Source organism: Hypomesus transpacificus, chromosome 13 (genome assembly GCF_021917145.1).
Source record: "Hypomesus transpacificus isolate Combined female chromosome 13, fHypTra1, whole genome shotgun sequence".
NCBI classification, from domain to species: Eukaryota; Metazoa; Chordata; class Actinopteri; order Osmeriformes; family Osmeridae; genus Hypomesus; species Hypomesus transpacificus.
In genome coordinates, this window is record NC_061072.1 from 13,372,861 (window position 1) to 13,396,338 (window position 23,478).

Genomic DNA, 23,478 nt, shown 5'->3' on the forward strand with positions numbered 1-23,478 from the left:
ATAGGCACATCGCCATCTAGTGACATTATTGATATCTGCAGTCTCAGCCGTGCCAAACCTAACATGACATGATCTTAACTAATATTTACCTCGAGAAAAGAAAAGAAGAGAAGGAAGGTCCTCATCAACAGGTGAGAGGGTAAGGAGACGCACCCACCTATTTCAAGAGAGAGAAGGAACGAAAGAGAGACCAACGGGCGAGGGACAGACAGGCTTACTGAAAGAGGGAGGGACAGAAGCACAGTTGTGTTTCATCCAGGGGCGTCGTTAGACCCTTTTTACTGGGGCACGTGCCCCTGTATAAATCTGCTGTGCCCTAGTAAAATCTAAAGTTTAACAATTTACTTTATTAGTCAGTGCATTAATGTAACCGGGTCATATTTAGAAGTTGTTTCTGTTTTTTAGTTCTAATGGGACATGTCTCCTTTAAATGCCAGAAATCTAAGACAACATATATAGGTAGTTTCTTGATTGGTGTCGTATTGAATCCTGGGTAAGTGGACAGGAGAGAGCGTGGTGCATCAAAGAAGGTGGCTGACTTGAGGGAAAGTTGGTGGTTTTTTACATAATATTACGTGTAAGTGGGACATCTGTCTTGAAATACTGTAATAGTAATGTAATAGTGTATATATGAGTTTGTTTTGGAAAGAATGTTTAATGTAGACTGAATAGGTTCTGGCCTTGTGAAATTTGCCAAGTCGCTCTGTCATACGTGGGTGTCGCTAATTAAGGTGTACATTGGTAAATTGAAATCCCATTTTTTGTTTATGGAATGAATAATGTGAGGTGATGTAGTTATTGGAGAAGTTCATGTGTTTGGCTAGGAAATTAAGTTTTATACGGACTGTATTAAAGTGAAATGTGTCATGTTTCACCTAGCAGATTAGCCATACTGGTATCAGCACACGTGTTGAGGATCGGAATGTGTGCGTGTTAACAGCATGTAAGTGGGTATTATTTCTTTCAACATACTGGTGTATATTTTGGTTTTATGTAATTGTTAGTGGTGTACTAATGATGTTAATGTATTTGTCTTTTTAGTATCACCACTACCGTTTTGTACTGCTAAAACTTATTATTTATTTTATTTTCTTACACGGCTATTTGGGCTACAGTTTTGGATAGGCTTAGCGCTAGCATGTGTACCTGTTAAAAATATATCAGATAAAGAATCCTGCTCTTTATTTAGTTGGACTCGTGTGGTTTTATTCCCCGCCAACAAATTTTGGTACCAGGAGTGGGGTCACATTTGTCTGGTAGTTATTTAAATATCACGAAATGGCACGTTAATTGTGGCAGTAAACGGTAGTGGTGGTACGAAGTTGCAGTGACGGGGTGGACGGACTGAGCCTGGTGTGGTGCAGACGGAGGAAGTGGCGCCCCGTGGACTTCAGGCTAGCTGAAAGGGATTTCAGTACAGAGACTGATCCGCTGAGAGGGATTTCAGCACAGAGACTGCATCGCCTGCGACTTCATCCGGCCAGCTCGTCAAGTCAACTGCTCAAGAACTTTATCCTTTGAAAAAACTTAAAAGACGCGGTATCATGGAGGGAGCGGATCCTGCATTTGAAGACGCAGCTGACAACATGAACATTTTAGAGCAAATTGCTGAACTGAATAGGATGCAGCAGCAAGCAGCGGCATCTATTGCTGCCTTGAGTCAAGATACACCGAGGTCTTATGTTTATGTACCTAGAGAACGGCATATTACACCTTTTAGTGGGGAATATGACAAAGATGGCCGTGCAGTTGATGATTTCATTGAAGAGGTGGAGTGTGTATTGAGTGCCAGAAATCAGTCAGCAAATGATAAATATGACTCTGTCATGTCACTTTTGAGAGGGGCTGCTTTAGAAGAAGTGAGAATTCGTAGTGCCATTGGACCTAAGCAAGTCAGTGATTTGTTCAAATACCTCAGAGAAGCCTTTAGAGATAAGAGAGGCACAGCCCAGCTGCTGCATGACTTCTACCATCGCAGGCAGAAAGATTGTGAGGATGTTCTTGAATATTCACATGGTTTGTGTCAGATATTGAGAACTGTGTTAAAGCAAGATCCAAATGCTTTACCTAATGAGAGACAGGTTCTTAGGGATCAGTTTATTGAAGGCCTTAGAGATCCAGTCCTCAAGAGGGAACTGAGGAGGTTTGCTAGAGTGAACCCAGACTCTACTATGATTGAGGTACGAGAAGAAGCATCTTTGTGGTCGATAGAGGAGCTCCCTAGTCACTCAAAGATGGGTAAGACTAAAAACAAAGGTGATAGTGTGGATACAGAAGCAAGGTGCAATGCAGTCAAGGCCCCTGAACAGCAACCGGTGACTTTAGATGATCTCCTTAGAGTAGTAGCAGAACAAGGAAAACAGATCGGTGAGTTGACTGCTGCTGTACAGGGTCTGACTATGCAGAAAACAAACTCTAGTGGTCAAGCCAGCACCAGACCCCGGGCTCAAATGAGATTTACTGATGATGGCAAGCCAATCTGTCTCAAATGTCAAGGAGAAGGACACATAGCCAGGAACTGTCCAAAGAAATGGAATGTGAGCAGTCAGCAAACCAGCAGAGAACAGGGAAACGAGGTTCCTCGGGCGCTGTGAGTCAAGCGATCCGGGGAAATACTTTAGACTCAGTCAAAGCTTCACCAACCCATGACCAATTCCTTGCCCGGGCTGTTGGTACATGCCCTGTTGTAGAGATGAAAATTGGCGGTGTCCCCACACGTTGCTTGTTGGACACTGGAAGCCAAGTGAGCACAGTTACCGAACAGTTTTTCCGCCAACACTTATGTGGTGAAGATGATATGCTGTCCACAGCTGGTTGGCTCCGATTAACTGCTGCCAACGGTCTTGAGATACCTTATCTGGGCTATCTTGAATTAGAAGTAGAGACTATGGGCCTGAAAATCCCTGACTGTGGTTTTCTAGTTGTTAAAGACCCATCAAGCCCTGAAACATCCGTACCTGGTATTGTTGGAATGAATATCATTAGTCAGTGTCGTCAGCTGGTCCATGCTGAGTTTGAGACCACTTTGAAGGGAAACCTAGATTCAGAATGGAGAGGTGCATTTCAGCGGGTGCAAAAATGTACTGTCAAGAAGCGAACAATAGCTAGGGTTGCGGGTAAAGAGAAAATACACATCCCCTCTGCATCAGTAGTTACAGTCATGGCAAAAGGACTGCCTCAGAGGTTAGAATGTGAACGACAGATGCTACTAGAGCCGGCGAACATGCCTGTTTCAGGCGGTCTTGTGGTCCTGCCCACCTTAGTTGATGCTAGCAGCAACACAGTTCCCGTGCAAGTAGTGAATCTCACTCAAGAAGATGTATGGCTTAACCCTCGGACGCGTCTTGGTGTCTTGTCTCCTGTAGAGTGCATAAGTGATGAACCACAGGTTAAAGTACAGTTTCACCGGATCTCAGCAAGTGCTGAGCATGTCTCAGTCGAGCAGAGTAGTCAGACCAGTCCTGGCACACAGGCTGTACTGGATAAACTAGACATTGGGGGTAATGAAGTACAACAAGAAAAGTTACGAGCATTACTGGCCAGATATATTGATGTTTTTGCTAGTGATGAGGATGACTTGGGGTATACTGACAGAGTCAAGCATGAGATTCAGCTAGTTGATGATGTTCCAGTGAGTTTACCATATCGTCGCATTCCCCCAAATCAATACACTGAGGTCAAGGAGCATATCTCCCAGTTATTGAAGAAGGGTGTGATTCAAGAGAGCTCTAGCTCATTTGCTTCTCCGGTGGTAGTTGTGAGGAAATCCGATGGTAGCAACAGAAGGTTAAATTTCTAGGCCATCAGATTTCATCGGAAGGCATTGAAACTGATCCTGACAAAATCGTAGCGGTGAAGCAGTGGCCTGTGCCTACGACATTGAAGGAATTAAGATCTTTCCTAGGTTTCTGTGGTTACTATAGGCGATTTGTTGAACATTTCTCCCGGATAGCTGGCCCACTCCATGACTTGGTTAATCTTTGCCTTACATCAGGACCCCCATCAAAAGTAAACCAGTTAATGTGCCGTTTATGGACCTCTGAATGTCAGACCTCTTTTGATGTTTTAAAGCAGCAACTCACTAGTGCCCCCATATTGGGATTTGCTGACTTCACACGTCCTTTTGTTGTTGAGACAGATGCCAGCAACCAGGGTTTAGGCGCGGTTTTATACCAGCAGCAAGGAGGGAAAAGGAGAGTAATAGCATACGCGAGCCGTAGGCTCAGAAATGCAGAAAGAAACGACAGAAATTACAGAAGTATGAAGTTAGAACTTCTTGCTATGAAATGGGCAGTCACGGACAAATTCAGAGGTTACCTGCTTGGTTCTAAATTCACTGTTTTGACCGACAATAATCCACTTTGCCACCTCGGTACTGCCAGATTAGGAGCGTTAGAACAGAGATGGATGGCACAGCTGGCAGTGTTCGATTTTGATGTCCAGTACAGGCCAGGACGGTCCAACAAGGCTGCGGATGCTCTATCTAGGCACCCTTTAGCAGGGGAGCATGAGCCTGTCACGGACGATGTGGAGTATGATGGTTGTGTAGCTATCTGCAATGTCATAGGAAAGGGGACTGCACTTGGGACAGAATTGACAACAGCAGGACTGGATAGCTATAAGATCAGGCAGGTTAGGGCTTTAGAAAATGGAGACCCTATTGTCCACTCTATAGCTCAGGGTAATACCCCTACCCTACCGGGCTACTCCAAAGAAGAACTCCGCTCGTTCCAGAGTCAGGACCCGGTCCTGAGGGTGTTTAGGACTTTCTGGGAAGAAAAGCGAAAGCCTAATTTTAAAGAAAGAAATGACTTGTCAAAACCTGTGAGATCCTTACTGAAACATTGGTCACACATTAGAGAGAGAGATGGACTTCTTTATAGGGTAATTGAGGACAAGAGACATGGGGATTGCTTTCAATTACTGGTACCTGGTTGTCTGAAGACACAAGTGTTGGAAGGTGTGCATGATTCTATGGGCCATCAAGGTAGTGAACGTACTTTGGAGCTTCTTAGACAGAGATGTTTCTGGGTGGGAGTCCATGAAGATGTCAAGCAGTGGATTAAGAAATGTGAGCGCTGTGTGATGACCAAAATGCCTAATCCTAAAATTCATCCTCCTATGAAAGCATTTTTAGCTAGCAGGCCTTTAGAGGTAGTGGCTGTCGATTTTACCATACTGGAACAGGCTCGTGATGGGAGAGAAAACGTCTTAGTTATCACGGACGTATTTACAAAGTTCACGCAAGCCTTCCCTACACGGGATCAAAAAGCGGATACCACAGCGAAAGTGTTGTTGCGGGAGTGGTTCATGAAGTATGGAGTACCTGAGCGCTTGCATTCAGATCAGGGGAGAAATTTTGAAAGCGAGGTGATAGCAGAACTCTGTAAGCTTTATGGTGTGAAGAAGAGCCGTACCACCCCGCATCACCCCACGGGAAACGCTCAGTGTGAGCGCTTCAACAGAACACTACACGAACTGTTACGCACCCTCCCGCCTGAAAAGAAGCGTAGGTGGCCAGAACACCTGCCAGAGCTGGTCTATGCATATAATGTGACCCCCCACTCTACGACAGGGTACTCACCCTATTATCTGCTTTTTGGTATTGACCCTCACCTTCCCATTGATGCTCTTTTAAGGCAGGAGTCTACTGTTGAGCCTCGTCACGACTGGCTAGCTATACATCAGAGGCGTCTGAAAGACGCCCATGCCAGGGCCAAAGAGTACTGTGAGCAGAAAGCAGCTGAACGAATCTCCAGGTGTAATGAGAACGTGTACTGCCCCCCTATTGAAGTAGGCCAGACAGTTTACCTGAGGAACAGACCCCCAGGGCGAAATAAAATCCAAGATGCCTGGAAACCCACCCCTCACCGAGTGGTGAATATACAAGGGACTACGTATACAGTCGAACCGGTTGAAGGAGGACTTTTAAAGAGAGTAAACAGAGTTGACATTAGACCTTGTGTGCCAATGCCTGTTTTCATGCCGCAGCAGGGAAGCAGATGCCGGAACACCCCCCCAGCTGCCATGCAAGAGATCAGTCCACACCCAGGTGAGGCTGTAGATGATGATGATGATGATGGTGGTGTAGTGGTGCAACAGGTGACTGTCCCTCGTCTTGGCCCCGGTCCGAGTGGGACGCAGCAATCAGCCCTCCTGGATGAACCTGAAGAAACCAGGCCATATAACGATGTGCGCAGTCCAGACCCCGAGCTCGCTGAGGAACATGCAGAGCCTGGCCGTGATGGAGAAGGGCTGGAACCAGACCCTGAGCCGGATGAGGAGCATCAGAGGCCGGAGCATGGTGGTGAAGGTCAGGAGCTTGGACCAGTGCTTGAGGAAGACCCTCCTATACCTGAACTGGAGTCTGAGTCAGAATTGGGATCCGAGCCTGAATCTGACCCAGGGACAGCCCTCACCCCCCGAAGAAGTCAGAGGTCAAATGCAGGCCAACATTCAAATCTGCATCATGAGCCAAAGTCAGTGCTAGACTCTAGTCCAGCTGCGGTCTCCCAGATGATCGCTACGTTAGGCTCGGCATTCTTTAAGGAGGTTGCGAGAGAAGTTATAAAACTATTAGTGGTCACCGAGGCCGTTGACCATTAAGCAAGGGAGAATGTAACCGGGTCATATTTAGAAGTTGTTTCTGTTTTTTAGTTCTAATGGGACATGTCTCCTTTAAATGCCAGAAATCTAAGACAACATATATAGGTAGTTTCTTGATTGGTGTCGTATTGAATCCTGGGTAAGTGGACAGGAGAGAGCGTGGTGCATCAAAGAAGGTGGCTGACTTGAGGGAAAGTTGGTGGTTTTTTACATAATATTACGTGTAAGTGGGACATCTGTCTTGAAATACTGTAATAGTAATGTAATAGTGTATATATGAGTTTGTTTTGGAAAGAATGTTTAATGTAGACTGAATAGGTTCTGGCCTTGTGAAATTTGCCAAGTCGCTCTGTCATACGTGGGTGTCGCTAATTAAGGTGTACATTGGTAAATTGAAATCCCATTTTTTGTTTATGGAATGAATAATGTGAGGTGATGTAGTTATTGGAGAAGTTCATGTGTTTGGCTAGGAAATTAAGTTTTATACGGACTGTATTAAAGTGAAATGTGTCATGTTTCACCTAGCAGATTAGCCATACTGGTATCAGCACACGTGTTGAGGATCGGAATGTGTGCGTGTTAACAGCATGTAAGTGGGTATTATTTCTTTCAACATACTGGTGTATATTTTGGTTTTATGTAATTGTTAGTGGTGTACTAATGATGTTAATGTATTTGTCTTTTTAGTATCACCACTACCGTTTTGTACTGCTAAAACTTATTATTTATTTTATTTTCTTACACGGCTATTTGGGCTACAGTTTTGGATAGGCTTAGCGCTAGCATGTGTACCTGTTAAAAATATATCAGATAAAGAATCCTGCTCTTTATTTAGTTGGACTCGTGTGGTTTTATTCCCCGCCAACATTAATTTAGGTAGCGTTAGATAATCCCGGAAAAAACACTTAGAAAACATTACATAACTAAAGAAAGTTTCAAAATGATAGGCCTACCGATCATCCTATTTTTACAAAAACATTCAAACAATATTAGGCTACATGAAGCAAAAAAAATGGTACGCTTGCATTAACTATAGATGTCCCTGCTAAAGCTAATATCAAACTTGCCTCCCTGAACTGTTGTATAGTGGGTTAAGCAAGGGGAGTTTCTATTGCCTAGTAGTGCATTGTGCACAGCACGCTTGGAAGAAAAAAAAGCGATCTGAATAGGGGCCTGTTCCCCAGTACAGTTTTATGTCGAACAACGCCACTGGTTTCATCTCATCCTAGATCCTACAGCAAAACCCCACTGCACGTTTTGAACAAGGCTAAAAGAGACCTTTAGAAAAAGTTGAACAAAAAAAGTAGGCCTATATCTGTCATTCCCATGCTCACTGCTCAGCAGACTGGCCAGAGCGTAACTGTGGGGAATCTATTGAATGACCCCCCCACTCCTCTTTATAGTTATCTATGCTTGAGAACACAACGGGGCTTTGTGTCACTAGACCCTGATGTAACGCATGGCGCTGATTTCCAAGGATCATCAGCACGACATAAAGCCATGGCCAAACTTGATTCCACCACTTTCAACATAACTCCTGACCAAGCTCCATGACAGTAACGTTTACGGACGAATTTCCTCAGTCTTGAGGTAGCCTTTCAATTTGTAACTCCTGTGCGTGGAAAACTGCATATGTATCGGTAAATATTGTACCCTTTAATAACATTTGTACACGTATGTTACTTTGTGGTGTTTATACTGTTTCTTTTTTACAAATATTTCGGCCTGCTTATGGTCTGTTTTCCAGAAATAAACTTGCGTGGGTATGCCTGTCTTTGCCCCTGATCCTGAGCCTTACAGTTTCTGGGGCAACGGACGAATTGATCAGGTCGGGTAGGTCATCTTAAGATTGATTTGAGGCCAAATTTTTGGGAAATGTACATGATACTAATCGTACGTAATCAAATCAAACTAAATTGTCATGTTTTTCAGAAAATGTTGCAGGGAAGCTCCTATTTTATCAGAAGGAAGGCAATGCCACGTATCTGCGGGACAGTGGAGAGCTGGCCTCCGAGATAACCACGGAGGCCATGTTTGAACTGTTCGATCCCAAGAATACTTTACGGACAGCGCACTTCAGTTACACTTGGGACTTCGGAAACGGGTTTGTGGACTGCTTATCAAGCCGTGAATTTCCGGTTTACATTTCATAACTGAAACCGTCTTTTTTTTCTTTTGTTTTGTGAAGCGAGGTAATAAAGGGCTTCGAACCGTTTGTGAAATACAACTATATGGCATCAGGTAACTACACCCTGCGGCTCAGAGTGGGGGCCAACGTCACCAAACCTGCCACCATACTGACCGGGGTTTATAGTATGGATGTCACGGTGCTGGGTATGTGGACCTATTAAAATATTTGAAATAAACAATTATTCTTTTTGTCTAGAATGATTGATGGGGGATGTAATGATTTGAAATAGTCTTGCATCAAAATCAGATAGCATTTTGTATGTTGAGGGTACCTGATTAAGTGGCACTTTAACCGTCTGACTGTGTATCCATGTTTAAGGTGAAAAAGCATTAAATCTTTCTTTAGATGCCATCAAAAACATTGAGATGACAGGGCCTACTACCTACCAGGTCTCTCAAAATACCAGTCTGGCTGTTCATGTGGATGGAAGGTTAGTGTGTGTGTCACAGTATCCAATTCATGGTATGTAACCAGTGCATGTTTACTCCTTGTGGACCACTGCAAACAGAATATTCTTTGTGTTCTAACCCCCTCTCCTTTATTCATGCGTGTGTGTGTGTCCTTTCTTCATATACATCTGTGTGTGTGTGTGTGTGTGTGGACTCCCCAGTCCCCCTATGTGGGTGTGCTGGCGGATCCTGCCCAACTGTGTGACGGACACGGCGGTGGGGTGTCAGCTGACCATGCTGTATGAGAACACACTTAAGCTGAAGCACACTTTCACCTCCACCGGCGTGCACTGCCTGGACATCAGCGCACGCAACGAAGTCAGCACGCTGCAGACCTCCTACAGCTTCTTCGTCAGGAGGGCCCGTAAGCTGTTTCTGGCTCTGCATTATTAGGAAGAAATCATGTACCTTTGCCACATTATGTCACAGAAGACCCCTGGGGTGCTGACAAAGTCATTGTCATAGTTACAGTCTATGATAGAATTTGATGAGAAAGTAGGTCTGGAAATATGACCATTAAGGACAGCCTAGAAAGAGGACTGAACAGGTCCTGCTGATGAGATCGGAAGAAAATCATTTCCCCCTTGCCATGCTCGCCCATCTGCTGCCCTCCCTTCTTTTCTGTTTAGAAGGTCTCAATGGTCCTTTACACTGAGATTGAAGTGTTCACGTTTTACAACAGTACTTTACTACGTCAGAATGCCTTCAGAATCATACTGAGGAATCAGTTCAACCCCAGCTAGACCAGACTAGTTCAGCCCAGCCAGGGCAGCACATGTCCTCTATGGCAGATGCATTGGTCACCCTATAACTCCTGCTGGGAATTCATTGGGTAGTCTGAAGAACTTGTGACCAGGTTGTAATCAAGAACAATAGGGTCTTTAACACCAAGAGTATCAGTGACATTTTTCGAAGAGGTACCCGAGGTACTGTTTGGGTGGGGGTGCGTGCGGAGGGGAGTTAGGTCAGCAGTTAAGAGCAACCTTCTAAATGGAACCAGCGTGACATACACTCCCGATTTAAAAACTGTGAACGCCATCATGACCTCCATTTCATCCTCAGCTTCAGGGAATCAACTGCCTACTAGCAGCATGTTCTCTCTGTGTTTCCTTACAGCCTTCAGTAACCTGTTCTTCATCCTGCCCTGCGGAGCCGTCCTCGTGGCAACATTCTGCTTCATTGCAGTGGTTGCCTGTCGTCCTTGGCGTGGAAACAAGATGAAGCTGAAGGTAGGGAGGAGAGACACCAGGACTTACTTGCTGCATTCACTTGCAATCCCTAAGCTGACGTGCTTAGTACTGTTTGTAATATGGTATTGCTGTCACCTATCCACGGCTTTTTCTGTGTGAACATTAGGAAGACGTTAGTGTATTGTACTAGGTGTCAAGTTTGGGGAGGTGTTTCACAACCTGACCACAAGGGGGCGAACAACACAAACACTGGAAAGAGAAACACCAATGCCATTCAGCATCTCTTTGTGTGTGTGTGTTTCTACAGATGGCTGCATTCTCCAGAGGGCACACCTTCACTAAGATGGAGCTGCGGTCCCAGCAGGAGGCCCCTGGACCCTCCTCCCGCTGCTCCTCCATCCAGCCCTCGTCTGCAGGGAGAGCAGAGAGGCAGCCCCTCATCATGCAGCACGGAACACGCCCCACCCTCTACCAGACCTCACCCCCTCTCCTTCTGCTCTGTCCAAATGAGTGTTAGAAAGGTCACACAACCTCACACTTATCGGTTTCCGTCCGAGAGCTCCCATTATAACTATTTTAAATGTATATACAAATTATTATATTAAAACTTATAAGTGTTTTTTTTCCAACTATTCAATGTAACAGGTTTTTCCGCAGGAAGTGTGTCAAGAGTCCAAGGGTAATGTAGTGTATTGGGTCTCTACGGTGATGAATGATGACTGTCAGTTGCTTGGTGGGGAGGGATCTTAATGGTGGACACCTGGGGGCTGCGGCATAAACCAATCACAGACCTTGGTGAGAGAAGAACACTGATGTGTGAGCACTGTTATGTGATTAATGAGAACGACCTTGAGGCCCACAGGCATGAGTTGCCTGGAACCTGCAGCGGCTTTGCATCAGCACAAACTGAACTTGCTCAATATTTTGTCATTTGTACATGTACAATTGAGTGGACTTGGATGTCAATAAAGGAATAGTTCTATATGAATAGGAGAGCTTATTACTCCCAAACTGTGTTCAACATCCCTGTCGATTTGTGATTGCCATACCTTCTGTTCCAGATGCTTTTGTGTCTTAATCATGGTTTATTGGTTGTGCACAGCTACCTATGTGAGAATGTAATACCTACAGTTCCACTCTGTAGGGTTTGACATTCCACTCCACAGTGTAGTTGAGGAGACATATGTGAAAGTATGAGCAGCACAGTGTTTACAAGGACAGATAAGTACCAAAACGATGCTGACCATTACCCACATACTGAATCACAACAGACTCTTCTGTTTAACAGCCACATGGTCAAGCAACTGCTCTGTCCATTTACCTGTATACAGGAAAGCGAGAGTATGTTGCTCATGAATGTGCATTTATCTTGTATGCTTTGCCACTTCATTATTGATTGTCATTTCTGCAAGTATGTTAAGCACAGTTTTAGAACAGGACAAAGCAGACAGGACTTTGAATCATATTCACTCTGGAGTACAGACAGGTCTTTGGAGTACAGACAGGTCTCTGGAGTACAGACAGGTTTCTGGAGTACAGACAGGTCTCTGGAGTACAGACAGGTCTTTGGAGTACAGACAGGTCTCTGGAATACAGACAGGTCTTTGGAGTACAGACAGGTCTCTGGAGTACAGACAGGTCTCTGGAGTACAGAAAGGTCTTTGGAGTACAGACAGGTCTCTGGAGTACAGACAGGTCTCTGGAGTACAGACAGGTCTTTGGAGTACAGACAGGTCTCTGGAGTACAGACAGGTCTCTGGAGTACAGACAGGTCTTTGGAGTACAGACAGGTCTTTGGAGTACAGACAGGTCTCTGGAGTACAGACAGGTCTGCTGTCCAGAGGTATTTGTTCAGGGGGTTTTGTATAGTGGTGTGTAGGAGGGACTGGCTTGAGCCCTGAGCTGCTCATCTCATTAGTGTGGCTAATGAACATGAGCAGAGGACACCTGCAGGAGTTCAGCTCTTCCTGCCTAAGCTACAGCCTTCATCCTGCTGTCATAAACACCTCTCCACACACACTCACATTCACTTTTGACACCCAGCTCATCTCGTTTACATTGTCTGAAGACAATTGACTTCAAAGATATCATAAGCAATTAAGGGATCCTACACACATAAAATGCAGTTGCATCAATAAACAGCATTTTTGGTAGTTTTGTTTTAATTTCTTTAATATGATATATCATTGGCAGATCATTAAGGATTGATTCACAAAGCATCAAATCCTGCAAAGCACATCTGGTACCTTGTCTTCAGAAGGCCACATAAGAAGTTTGCACAGTATCCTGAGCACAACTTTACAACTGGACAAAATACAGAACATGGATGGAAAAAAAACTTACAGTTAAATACTTACAGTTAAATACTTCTAAACCATAAAAATTGACTATACAAAGCAAAATATGTTGCAATCAATTTTGGGGTTTTAAATCCAGTACACATTAAATATTGACATAAAACCAAGCATAAATTTGACAGAGGAAAATTACATTTCCAATACACAAGGGTACTATTTACTTCCGACTAGAACAGACAGGCATTGTGGTGGATGTTGGGTATTGAAAACAGTATGGGTAAAAACACATATCTATGACAAAGCCTAATAATAACCAAAGCTGTCTTAACTCATTACTGTTGTAAATAGGTTGTAAACGTAATGATTGCATATAAACTGCATCAATGGGTATCTGGATAGAGGGATTAATTGAGTATTACTCTAGTTCTTCTCAGCACTGGTTCCTGTCCTCTCACCTCAGACAGACTGTTAATCTGCCTTCAGCCCACACCCACACAACACGCAAACACAGGTCACATGGCAAAGCCAATGCTGTGTGTCTAGTCTGGATGGAAACTGATGTGTGTGTGTGTGTGTGTGTGTGGGTGGGTGTGTGGGTGTGTGTGTGTGTGTGTGTGTGTGTGTGCGATGTGTGATTATCTCAATGCAGTGTAGTTCAACCATACTCTGTCTTTCTTCCTTTTCCTTATCGACATCAAATGTTTTACTCACGATGGTTACGGTCCAACCACAATTGAAACGCAATTATTAGAGAATGCAAATTTCTGAGTCAAAGTCTTCATCTGGCTGATACAACGAGGTGTCACAGCTATCCAAACACATCACATTAGGCAACATCAAAGTCTTTGTTTTTCTGACATAGGCCTACATCAAAGCTATTGAAATAAAAGCCATTATTTTGAGTGAAAAGGTTGACGTGAAATCTACCATTGTCAGGTGTTCCACCGTTAGGTCTAAAAATAGTGCAGACACATCAATACGCAGAAATAACACTTGAAAAGGTAATAAGAAAAACGTTGATTAACCTCTGGGTTTGCAACTTCATGACTTCTCCTTTGATATCATTGTCAGTGGTGGTGATCCAGGTCTGTAACAGACAGAGCCCCGTTGAGCTAGCCCCCCTAGGACTCAGGCAGCCGGTCCTGACACAGCTCCAGGGGGATCTTGGAGGCTCCACGCCCAAACACCTCCACATTGGAGTCCAGCCAGGACACCACGTTCCCAGGGGTGTAGGAGGAGCAGTTGGCCATGTTCTGGATCTCCACAGACTTCAGGACACGGTCCCAGATGTTGACCTGGCTCAGCTCCCCCACAAAGGCCTGCGTGGCGTCGAAGCGTCCACCTACTACATCCTGTTGAGGCCATAAACGACAGGCCTCGTTAAGACAACAATAACAATCATCATCCCCTCATTCTCGGTCCGACTGGAAGCGGCCTGCTACAGGCCAGAACATTGCCCAGCTACGTGCTAGCTACCGGCCAGTTTAGCAGCAGGCAAGCTAAAGGCTAACTAGCTACAGAGGAAGCTATGTATTAGCTAGATATTTTTCATGCTAGTAACAAACTAGCTTTTTATCAGGGTAGACTATAGTGATAAACACAAGTTACAGGTGCTAGAGGGCTGGCAAGCTACTAGCCAAGCTGTCGGCCAGTTGCATTGCAATACCTCTATCTCAAATACAGAGGCTGAGAAATAGATGAGAAATGGATATCCATGACAACTCCCCTAATCATCTATAAATTGCTTCAAGATTTCAGACTACTTAGCTGTTTTTATAGCACTCACATCTATTTTTACTGTACAGTTTTCCTCACATACTGTATCATAGCAACAGAAACCATGAGCCAGTGACCTCACCTGTTCCTGGCCCAAGATGATGGCCCCCCCAGGCTTGATGGGGTGCCAGGGGGCCAGGTTGTCTCCAGCACCCAGCTTCTGCCCGTCCTGGTAGGCCTCCCACAGGCCGTCCCTAGTGGTCCAGGTGATGCAGATGTGGTGCCACCTCCCGTCACGCACAGACAGGGGCAGCTGGGCCACCTGGACAGGTCAGAACATGGCCATAAGAGAATGTTTTCTAACAACATGATTACCATTATGGTTATTGTGACACTAGAATATATAGGAAGGCAACTCCATCGTTTCAATATAGTTACAATGACTGAATAAATACAATTAATGTTTTCTGAGACATGGTTGCAATGTAATACATGTTTGAACACCCGTAGGTATGATTTATCTGTGCTGCAATCAATAATGCTCAGGTTTAAATGAAATAACAGAAAGAGAAATAAATTGATTTAAATGGATGTAGGATTGTAAGTGTACCACATCTACTGCCACACAAAGAGAGACCGGAAGAAAGTGAACAGACTGTTATAGGTCAGGGTCTTCAGCAGTCCCTCAAATTAGAAAGCAGTAGAAAGAGCCCTTGAACTACCGGAGCTGCTTTGGCAGTCTGGCTTCAAAGGAATTATCAGTTAACAACAAACATCCAGAAACATCCTCCAGAAATGTTCCTAAAACCCATCACCATATAAATTGCATAGATTTTGAACTGGTTTGCTTTCTATTGAGGCTGTCCCACGGGTGCTGAAAACACAACTGCGTTGGAGTGCTTCTGTGACCCATGTGTTTGGAACCTTCACACTGTGCATCGTGATGAACCCAGGACCCCTCAAGCCCTCACCTTGTCATTGATGAGCAGCTCAATGGGGTTGTTGCCCCACTCAATGAGCACAATCTCATTCGCCTGTCCTGGTACCCCATAGGAGAAGGGCGTTCCAATGCCAGGGCTGGCGCTGGACTTGAGCCACATGCAGAGCGTGAAGGCATACATCTCAGGCATGCTCTTAGTGATGCGTCCGTACAGGTAGTTGGTACGCAGAGGCAGGGACAGCTTGAACTGCTCCGGGGACTTGAAATCCCCAGGTCCTTCAGGGAAACAAGAGAGAATATCAGTGGGTTGGTGTATTCCCTTGTAAGCTGTACACATAAGATTATTTTTCTTGTGGGATAACCTTCTCTGTAAACTCCTTGGATAAACTGTATTGCTGTATTGTAGAGAACCACATGGGTGGACTGGCTATAAATAAAACCCTTGTGTTCTTTAATACCTTCAAGGACAGGAAATAGTTTCTCAGAATGTACAACTGTCGAACCCTCGGAGATGGGAGGAATTATTTCGACTAAGAGTGATAAGTAGGGTCTGGGGTTTGTCAGGCTTTGCGATAGGATGTTCTGTAATGGTGAAGACCCACATTCTGAGTGAATGAATAGCTGTGAGTCAGGGGGCCTGAGAGAAGGGGGGGTGAGCACGTAACACGCTAATTACTGAATAGGTCATCCTTCCTGTGTATGTATGTGTGTGCGTGTGGACACCATCATCATGTGTGGTTACGTGTCTGTGTCTGGATTTGAAGCATCACGCGTGAAGCGCGTGAATGTAGACAACATCCATTTGGTGTGTAGAGTATCGTGTGTGTGTGTGTGTGTACCTTTCTCCAGCTCATTGATCCTCTCCAGGAGAGAGTTTAGAGTGCTCTCTGTCCTCTGGCGGTGGGCTGTGGTCTCGTTGTAGAGCAGGTACTTCTCCTCCTCCAGACTGCTCACCTTCTGGAGCAGCTGCTTCTCCAGGTCGCCCAGGCGACGCTGCAGCAGGTCACGTAGCTCGCTGGGGAACGTTGTCCCAGACGAGTTGGCTCTCATCTGCTGTTGCTGGGGGAGACACGCCAGACACACAGACAATGACAGGGAGCGTTTAATAAAACAGGAAGCATCGGCGACTTCCCCTGAGGGAGGTTGATGTCTCCAGTCAGAGTGAAGTTGCGGATGTTGACCCGAGAAAGGGATTCGTTGGTTGACTCAACTGGTAGAAGGTTGTGGTAGATCTCACCAGTGTCCCCAGTGATGCTGTGTCCAATCAAATGCATTACTGTTGTTATTGATCCCTGACGTGCTGTTACCATGACCACAGTCATTACAATAGGACATATTAATTGATCATACGCTGTGTGATGTTTTTGGAAATCCTCTAGCACAAGGAAGGTCGTACACTTTCAAAATCCACTCAGTTGTTTAACTACTTCACACATTCATTCATTTCCTAAACCTGTTAATCTATTACAATCTTATCACCAACTGTTGTTGTTAATATCAGAGAATAGGAGATTGGAAGCACCATTTCTTAGCAGGAATTTTATTAGTTGAGTTTAAATTGAATTTGGCTCTTGGGTAGATTTCACCAAGCTGGCTAGGACAAGACTGTTGGTTTCTCGTCATGTGCCACCGTGGAGCAGAGCTAAAGGTTACCAATCATGTACCTTTCATGAGTGGTAAGATATTGTACATAAATACAAGGAAATTACCTTGAACATCTACCAGGACATTGGGGATTGGGGAGAATTGGGGTGAATTTGATCACCTATGCGTAACGGGAGTTTTAATGGTAATCGGTTTAGAACACCGACGCCTCCGCATTCTTCTAGAAATAGATAAGCACTACTCCAAATGGTGTATTGAATCTCAGCTTGTTCACTGCTTTAGACATGTTGAGGCGTTATAAACAGTTTGGGTACCATATGTACAATACATTTTGATTTATTTGAAAAACATTTTTAAACAGGCTGCACTACACTGTATTTTTATGGTCAACGCATTCCATTTTTACGCGTTCCGGTGCACCTTATGTCTTTGCGAACAACATACCTCCAGATTCTCCAGCCTATCCTTTAAACTCTGCATGGTCTTCCCCAAGGCGTCGATTGTGTCGTTGGGGTCTCTTGGGACGTCACCCATCGTATTCTGGTTGTCCTTACTCCAAGACCCCGTGTCGAACTTGCCTCCTGCAGAAGCCGACGACTCACAAAGAGAGAGCTTGGTGGTCAACTCATTGATGGTGCCGAGTTGGTTGACTATCGTCTCTTTCTGTTGTTGAATTGTCTCCCGAAGCTGCATGACAGTGTTCCTTAGCTCCTCTTCCTGGCCTGCTGTACTCACTTCGGGCAAAATAGTCACTGGGCAACTGGTGTCGGTGTTGATAGGTATAGCTCGGCACAGGTACCGGGTTCCAGTGTCCTCTTGGCCGAGCGCAAAATGCGCACAGTTTAGTGCGTAAAAGCACAAAAAACTACACGCAAGGGAAAACATACCGGTACAAATTATGGTCGGAAGGTAAAGTGAAATTAAGTGCTTCCTACCTTACGAAAACGACTTTCAAATAATTTGGGTATGGTTTACAAAGAAAACAATGGACTACACGGAATCCCATTGTGATCGTCAATTTAAACGTGGACGTTTCATTAGTTTATTACTTCTGTAGCATTTAACCAGCGTCAAGGCTACAACCCTCCGGTAAATCCACGTAATGTGGCGAGACTAACAGGTCTATTCCTAGCGGTGTCAAACGTTACGCGCGGTGGGTTGCTAATAGGAGAGCGACTGTTGGTTAATACGATTAGACTACTGCCAAGCATTAGGTGTTACCCAGGGAGGCTTTCTTGGTTGGCTATAGTATGTTGACGTCACTAACTCGTAGGTCAGAAAGGACTGGATTGCATTTTGTTTTGACATAACCATTTATAACATGTTTAAAATAGAACCAGACATCATGTCTAAAATGTTCACGTCTCAGTAGACTGGGAAGAAATGACATTTGAAGTCATACAGGTTCAATTGGTCAGAAGACTAAACATTGGGTATCTATCTATGAAGTGAGCCTCAGGTGTGATCCTTGTGCCTCTTGTGAGCACACTGTGTGAGGGTTACAGGTCAATAGATTGGTGCTCTGTTACCATGACAGACTCAGTGGGATGGTTCTAGCTATCCTGGACTGACATCTGGAGTCTTGAAAGGTGTGATTAAACTCATCAGATTCATAGACAATACATATTCTCATGGTAAAAAAAAATGACATTAGACATCTAAATACAATGTGTCTCACAGAATGGGGTTGACTGGGTTCAGAGGATCATTTATTTTTTTACATGGGATTAACCTGGAGTTTATCTTGTACCTAACCATGAAAAACTGTCCCATTATGGTTTACCTACAGGATAAATAGATCAGGATACATTTAGATAAAAACACTATATTGCCAAAAATATTCGCTCGTCTGCCTTCACACGCATACAAACGTGAGTGACATTCTTAAACCATAGGATTTAATATGATGTCGGGACACTCTTTGCTGCTATAATAGCTTCAACTCTTCTAGGAAGAATTTCCACAAGGTTTAGGAGTGTGTTTATGGGAATGTTTGACCATTCTTCCAGAAATGCATTTGTGAGGTCAGACAGATGTTGGACGAGAAGGCCTGGCTCGCAGTCTCCACTCTAATTCATCCCAAAGGTGTTCTATCGGGTTGAGGTCAGGACTCAGCAGGCCAGTCAAGTTCTTCAACACCAAACTCGCTCATCCATGTCTTTATGGCCCTTGCTTTGTGCACCTGAATTCAATGATTTGGATAGGTGAGTGAATACTTCTGGCAATAAAGTGTATAAACTGTCTGCACTTCTATGACATCTCCCTGGATAATCTTAGTCACCTGGAATTAAACCAGATATGATCTATGAGCTACATGTTCACAGCAGCAACGGATGTGAAGGTAAACAATTAGCAGCAACAACTGCCTGCTTGGTCATGCTGTGAAAGGCCAATTGCGTTCTACCCAGTGGGGGTTTGGACAGGAAACTGTACCGCAGTAGGGTGACTTTGACGATGGCTTACCAGCCTGCCAGTATGTGGGAAACTAATTAGTGATCTGTGACACACTGGTAGTGTGCCTCAGATGAGAATAAATTATATCTACCTGCAGTCGGAACAGACACAGCATGGGATTATGGAGATGGGGATCCTGGTTGGCTGAGTACTGGAAGTATGCATGGTATCATACTATACTGAATAACGTAAGGACATAGCATTTTCCAGTCATGTAGAAATTGTATACACAGTCTTGTTTACATTCAGATAAGGAACTGTGAAGTCATTGGCTGCTTGGAAACTTGGTATAATCCAATGAGAGGATAAACAATAATGATCTGGTAATCCCAACCGTTTCATAATCTACATCACTAATCTCTTCCTCTTTGCCTCATCCAGCCACCAAACCACTAAGGTGTAACAATTAATGAGGAGGATTTACCTAAAGAAAGAAAGAAACAGAGCGAGAGAGAGAGAGCGAGAAAGAGTGAGTGAGAGAGAAAGAGAGAGAGACAACGAGAGAGAGAGAGAGAGAGAGACAGAGAGAGAGAGAGAGAGAGAGAGAGAGAGAGAGAGAGAGAGAGAGAGAGAGAGAGAGAGAGAGAAAGAAGAGAGAGAAAGAAAGAGAGAAAGAAAGAGAGAGAGAGAGAGAGAGAGAGAGAGAGAGAGAGAGAGAGAGAGAGAGAGAGAGAGAGAGAGAGAGCAAACAGAATACAGGTCATTGACGTGTGAGGTGATAGACTAATTCATAGACTCTTGCTACAGTGGACTCTCATCAACACCTTGGGTCCGCTGCTGCATGCAGAGAGAGAAAGGTCTGGTGTAGAGACTCAGAAGCCATGGACCAATTATCACGCCTCCAGTCAGTCCTTCAAATGTCCTTCACACTCCATCACTTCCTCTGACACCATCCTATGTTCCCCTGACGCATGATGGAAGGACCATATCTCAGACCAACCTCTTTGGAAATTCGTCTTTGTGGGAAAAGAACACACATTCATAATCCCTGTGCTGTGAGTGTGGGGCAGGGGACAGGAGACAAGGGGTTCATCTACAAAGACATAGTATTGCAATAACAAGCTGATGTTTCCGGAATGTGACAAACAGTGGAGTAGAGTGGGGGAGAAAAAGAAAGAGAGAGAGAGAGAAATGGATAACGATTGTGATAGTGACAGGAAGAACCTTTCTCAGAATGTGCTAGGACGCCATGACAAGGTTGCACTGTACTCATGCACAGAGTGCCACTAATGTAATGGACTGACGAGGGCTTTTCGAGAGAGAGGATCTGTTGAAGCTCCCACTCTAAGGATACACACTCGCTCCCAAAAACACTTTTAATGAAGTGAGCCTAAAGCCACAATGAGCCTGAGTCAAATATCTTTTCAGGCACTATTATATGGAACCTTTCTGTTGACGTTACTAATGCAAGCGCTCTGTTGAGAGTTTCTCTCCCCTTCATTATGCTATGCTTTGACTGTCTATTCCGGACTAGTTGGTGAAGGGGTGAATGGACCACAAATAAAGGACCATTATTCTGGCCTGCCTGAATGCAGCTCAGCCTGTCTGAATCACTTGCGAAGAACAGAGACACATGTTTGGAACAAGGATACATTTCATTAAGCACAGCTGCTCACAAAAGCAACATGCCCTAATGTCTTGATGTGGAAAGAAAACCCTCCTTCAAGTTTGGAGAGACAGAAACGAGATGCCCTGTTGAAGTTGTAGTTGGAAAAGTAATCAGCCAGGCCCAGTTGTTCCGAAGTAACCCGATCGGATCTGAAAATGGTTGTTCAAAAGAAAAAAAAGGATTATGAAATTGAATTCAGACAGCATTCAGAAGAGAGGATCTTCCTACTGAGTCTCCTATGTCATCTGGTGTGAAGGGAAAAAGCACTGACACACCAAGATCTAGCCTACCATTACAGACAACATGGAGGAGAGGAATAGTCCAATCTCTGTCATAGTTGTACCTGCATGTGTATGCTTGTAGGCCTATGTGTGTGTGCTGTTTATTACCTTTGTTTCACCATCTCAGTTTGATTGGAAAGCCATTGATAGGCTAATGAAACCTTTTACTGCATCACTGAAGCACTAACAGTGTTATCCATCTGCCCACCAGCCCCACCAGGCTGCTCATGCTACATCTAGCCAGCATGTTGGATTTCTTGCATTATGTGTGTAAAAGTTGTATTTTGATCGATATGATGACCCTGCATTGGCAGTGTATTCCGATTCACGTTAGTCACTGAGTGCACTCACGCAAACAAACTTTCCAAAAATGCAAGTGCTTGTGGCTCAGTTTGCTATAGAGCATATGGAATCTAAAGGATAGTGGATGGAAATCAGGATGCATGCAGAGATTTAAATTCAGATAGGTTTTATTGCTTTTATGGTTCCTTTTTCTGCAGTTATGTTTAACCCTCTAATATGTCAATTTTACAATATTTTGCATTTTTAAGGAGAAATTGGCCATTACTGCTTGCAGCTATATTAGGTTTATATTAGGTACAAAGGCTAACGATTTTAAAGGAGCTCACTAGAAGTGTTTATTGATGTTTGGCAAGTTCTGCTCCTGCTAGGCATTCAGTGCATTAAGTAATTGCCATCTTGTGGTACAGAACTACACTGCACAAGGGAGCACTTCATACCACCTGGTGGTGAGTCAGAGTCAGTGCAGCCCACATCAGCAGGTGTCAGCCGTGTGCTGAGAAAACCTTGCCCGTGCATGGGGAAGAAACGGTTTGTGGTGGTTTTGTGGAATTTGCTTTTACTTTGAAAGTATTTTAATGTAACACGTTGGTTTTTATTTTCTGCGACGTGACGGCTGTGCATTTGCTCGCATTAACTGACCGACTTGACTGACTAAAGAAAAAGACCATCGTTTTCGATGGTCTTATAACACCCACATATTTCCAGAATATCCTTCCACTATGTATAAGTTTAATACTGATTATACCATATTTATAACCTCACATTTATTTTCAATTTGGACCTAATGGAAACTTAAAGGGAATAACGAATTACTATACATAGAGAACACACTGCTGCAGTAGTATTAACCTAACAGTCTAGTGCAGGCCGCTTGATACGTCGTTTAAGCAGCGCAGCTCAAGCGGAAGCCACCAAGTGTAGTGTATCCGGTTAGTCGTTGGGAGTTGGTAAGTTGAAATGGGATGCGTTCCTTTTTATTCCTAAATTGCAACAATCTGTTTTTATGACTGTCCTTGTTTAGTATTGGCAGTAGGAAGTGTCTACGTTCAGACACCCATCCAAAACTTGGATTTTGTTTATTTTTTGTTCACATTTTAGACAAGTAAGATGCATGGGACTAGCGCGAGCGGTTTCTTTCTTCATGGAAGGCTAGCTAGCTAGCCTAGCTGAAATTTGCCAAACAATTTTATGTTTCTTTTTATATTATTTGGCATAGTAGGTAGAAATAATGGCCGTTTCACATTTAAACTTAAACCTGCTGTGAAAAGGGAAAACATTATTGCATGCATCTTTACGGTACTGTGAATTTTATATTGCGAGGCATGCTCTGCTAACTAAATTACTCTGTCTGGTGATGTCATAAGTGTGCGCCCCCCAAAAAAGCCGAATATAAAATTCACTTATGTTTCAGAAACAGTGTAGGTGGAATGCCATATCTTCTAGGACCCATTATAAACTCGACTATATTCTTGAACTTTTAATCATCTTATTTTGTATCTATTAATCACCAAATTCAACAATTCAAAACCCAGAAGAACACACACACTCATGTCACCTGTTGTTTTCAATATTTCTCATCTGGACTCTTCTTTTATCCAGCTCACATGTGTTCTCAGTGATCCTAGAGCAGACGTTTGTCTGCCCCCCAGCCCAAGTTCCACATGTCTCTCCCCGCCGGCACAATGGCCTTCGTGCCAGCCCCCAGCCCCACAGTGGTGGACCAGACCACCCTCATGAAGAAGTACTTGCAGTTTGTAGCTGCCCTCACAGACAACAACACCCGTGAGTAAAGTACATAAATTGAACATAAAGGTGTGTTAAATAGTGGTACACCTAC

General features: G+C 44.2%; 3 protein-coding genes and 1 long non-coding RNA gene across 4 annotated transcripts in view; 3 read left to right on the forward strand and 1 right to left on the reverse strand.

Moving 5' to 3' along the window:
• Window positions 1-316: 316 nt before the first annotated feature.
• On the forward strand, window positions 317-1,184 carry LOC124475975. The gene is made up of 2 exons (XR_006956982.1): window positions 317-943; window positions 1,042-1,184. It is a non-coding gene; the product is annotated as an uncharacterized LOC124475975 (long non-coding RNA).
• A 6,975-nt stretch (window positions 1,185-8,159) lies between these two features.
• Window positions 8,160-11,372, forward strand: tmem130 (transmembrane protein 130). Its single transcript, XM_047032740.1, has 8 exons — window positions 8,160-8,246; window positions 8,354-8,439; window positions 8,539-8,710; window positions 8,795-8,940; window positions 9,143-9,227; window positions 9,408-9,610; window positions 10,363-10,475; window positions 10,744-11,372. The coding sequence occupies exons 1-8, from the start codon at window positions 8,239-8,241 to the stop codon at window positions 10,951-10,953; spliced, it is 1,023 nt and encodes a 340-aa protein (XP_046888696.1). The 5' UTR covers window positions 8,160-8,238; the 3' UTR covers window positions 10,954-11,372.
• Window positions 11,373-13,854: 2,482 nt separating this feature from the next.
• Window positions 13,855-17,919, reverse strand: nptx2b (neuronal pentraxin IIb). The gene is made up of 5 exons (XM_047032576.1): window positions 17,439-17,919; window positions 16,229-16,448; window positions 15,421-15,665; window positions 14,592-14,771; window positions 13,855-14,085 (listed from the first exon to the last, which is right to left on the reverse strand). The coding sequence occupies exons 1-5, from the start codon at window positions 17,877-17,879 to the stop codon at window positions 13,855-13,857; spliced, it is 1,317 nt and encodes a 438-aa protein (XP_046888532.1). The 5' UTR covers window positions 17,880-17,919.
• Window positions 17,920-22,556: 4,637 nt separating this feature from the next.
• Window positions 22,557-23,478, forward strand: part of LOC124475382 (transformation/transcription domain-associated protein) — a 54,935-nt gene continuing 54,013 nt past the window's right edge. The window contains 2 exon segments of the mRNA XM_047031939.1: window positions 22,557-22,588; window positions 23,241-23,423. Coding sequence (XP_046887895.1) covers window positions 23,303-23,423 — 121 coding nt within the window. The 5' untranslated portion in view covers window positions 22,557-22,588; window positions 23,241-23,302.

Excerpts from the sequence above, each read along its gene's own strand:
- tmem130 (XM_047032740.1), top strand. Across the intron at positions 8,440-8,538 it reads GGACGAATTGATCAGGTCGG|AAAATGTTGCAGGGAAGCTC; the intron begins GTAGGTCATCTT and ends CATGTTTTTCAG. Across the intron at positions 8,711-8,794 it reads ACTTGGGACTTCGGAAACGG|CGAGGTAATAAAGGGCTTCG; the intron begins GTTTGTGGACTG and ends TGTTTTGTGAAG.
- nptx2b (XM_047032576.1), bottom strand. The coding sequence starts at position 17,879 with ATGTTTTCCCTTGCGTGTAGTTTTTTGTGCTTTTACGCACTAAACTGT. Across the intron at positions 16,449-17,438 it reads ATAGGCTGGAGAATCTGGAG|CAACAGCAGATGAGAGCCAA; the intron begins GTATGTTGTTCG and ends TGTCTCCCCCAG. Across the intron at positions 14,086-14,591 it reads TCATCTTGGGCCAGGAACAG|GATGTAGTAGGTGGACGCTT; the intron begins GTGAGGTCACTG and ends TGGCCTCAACAG.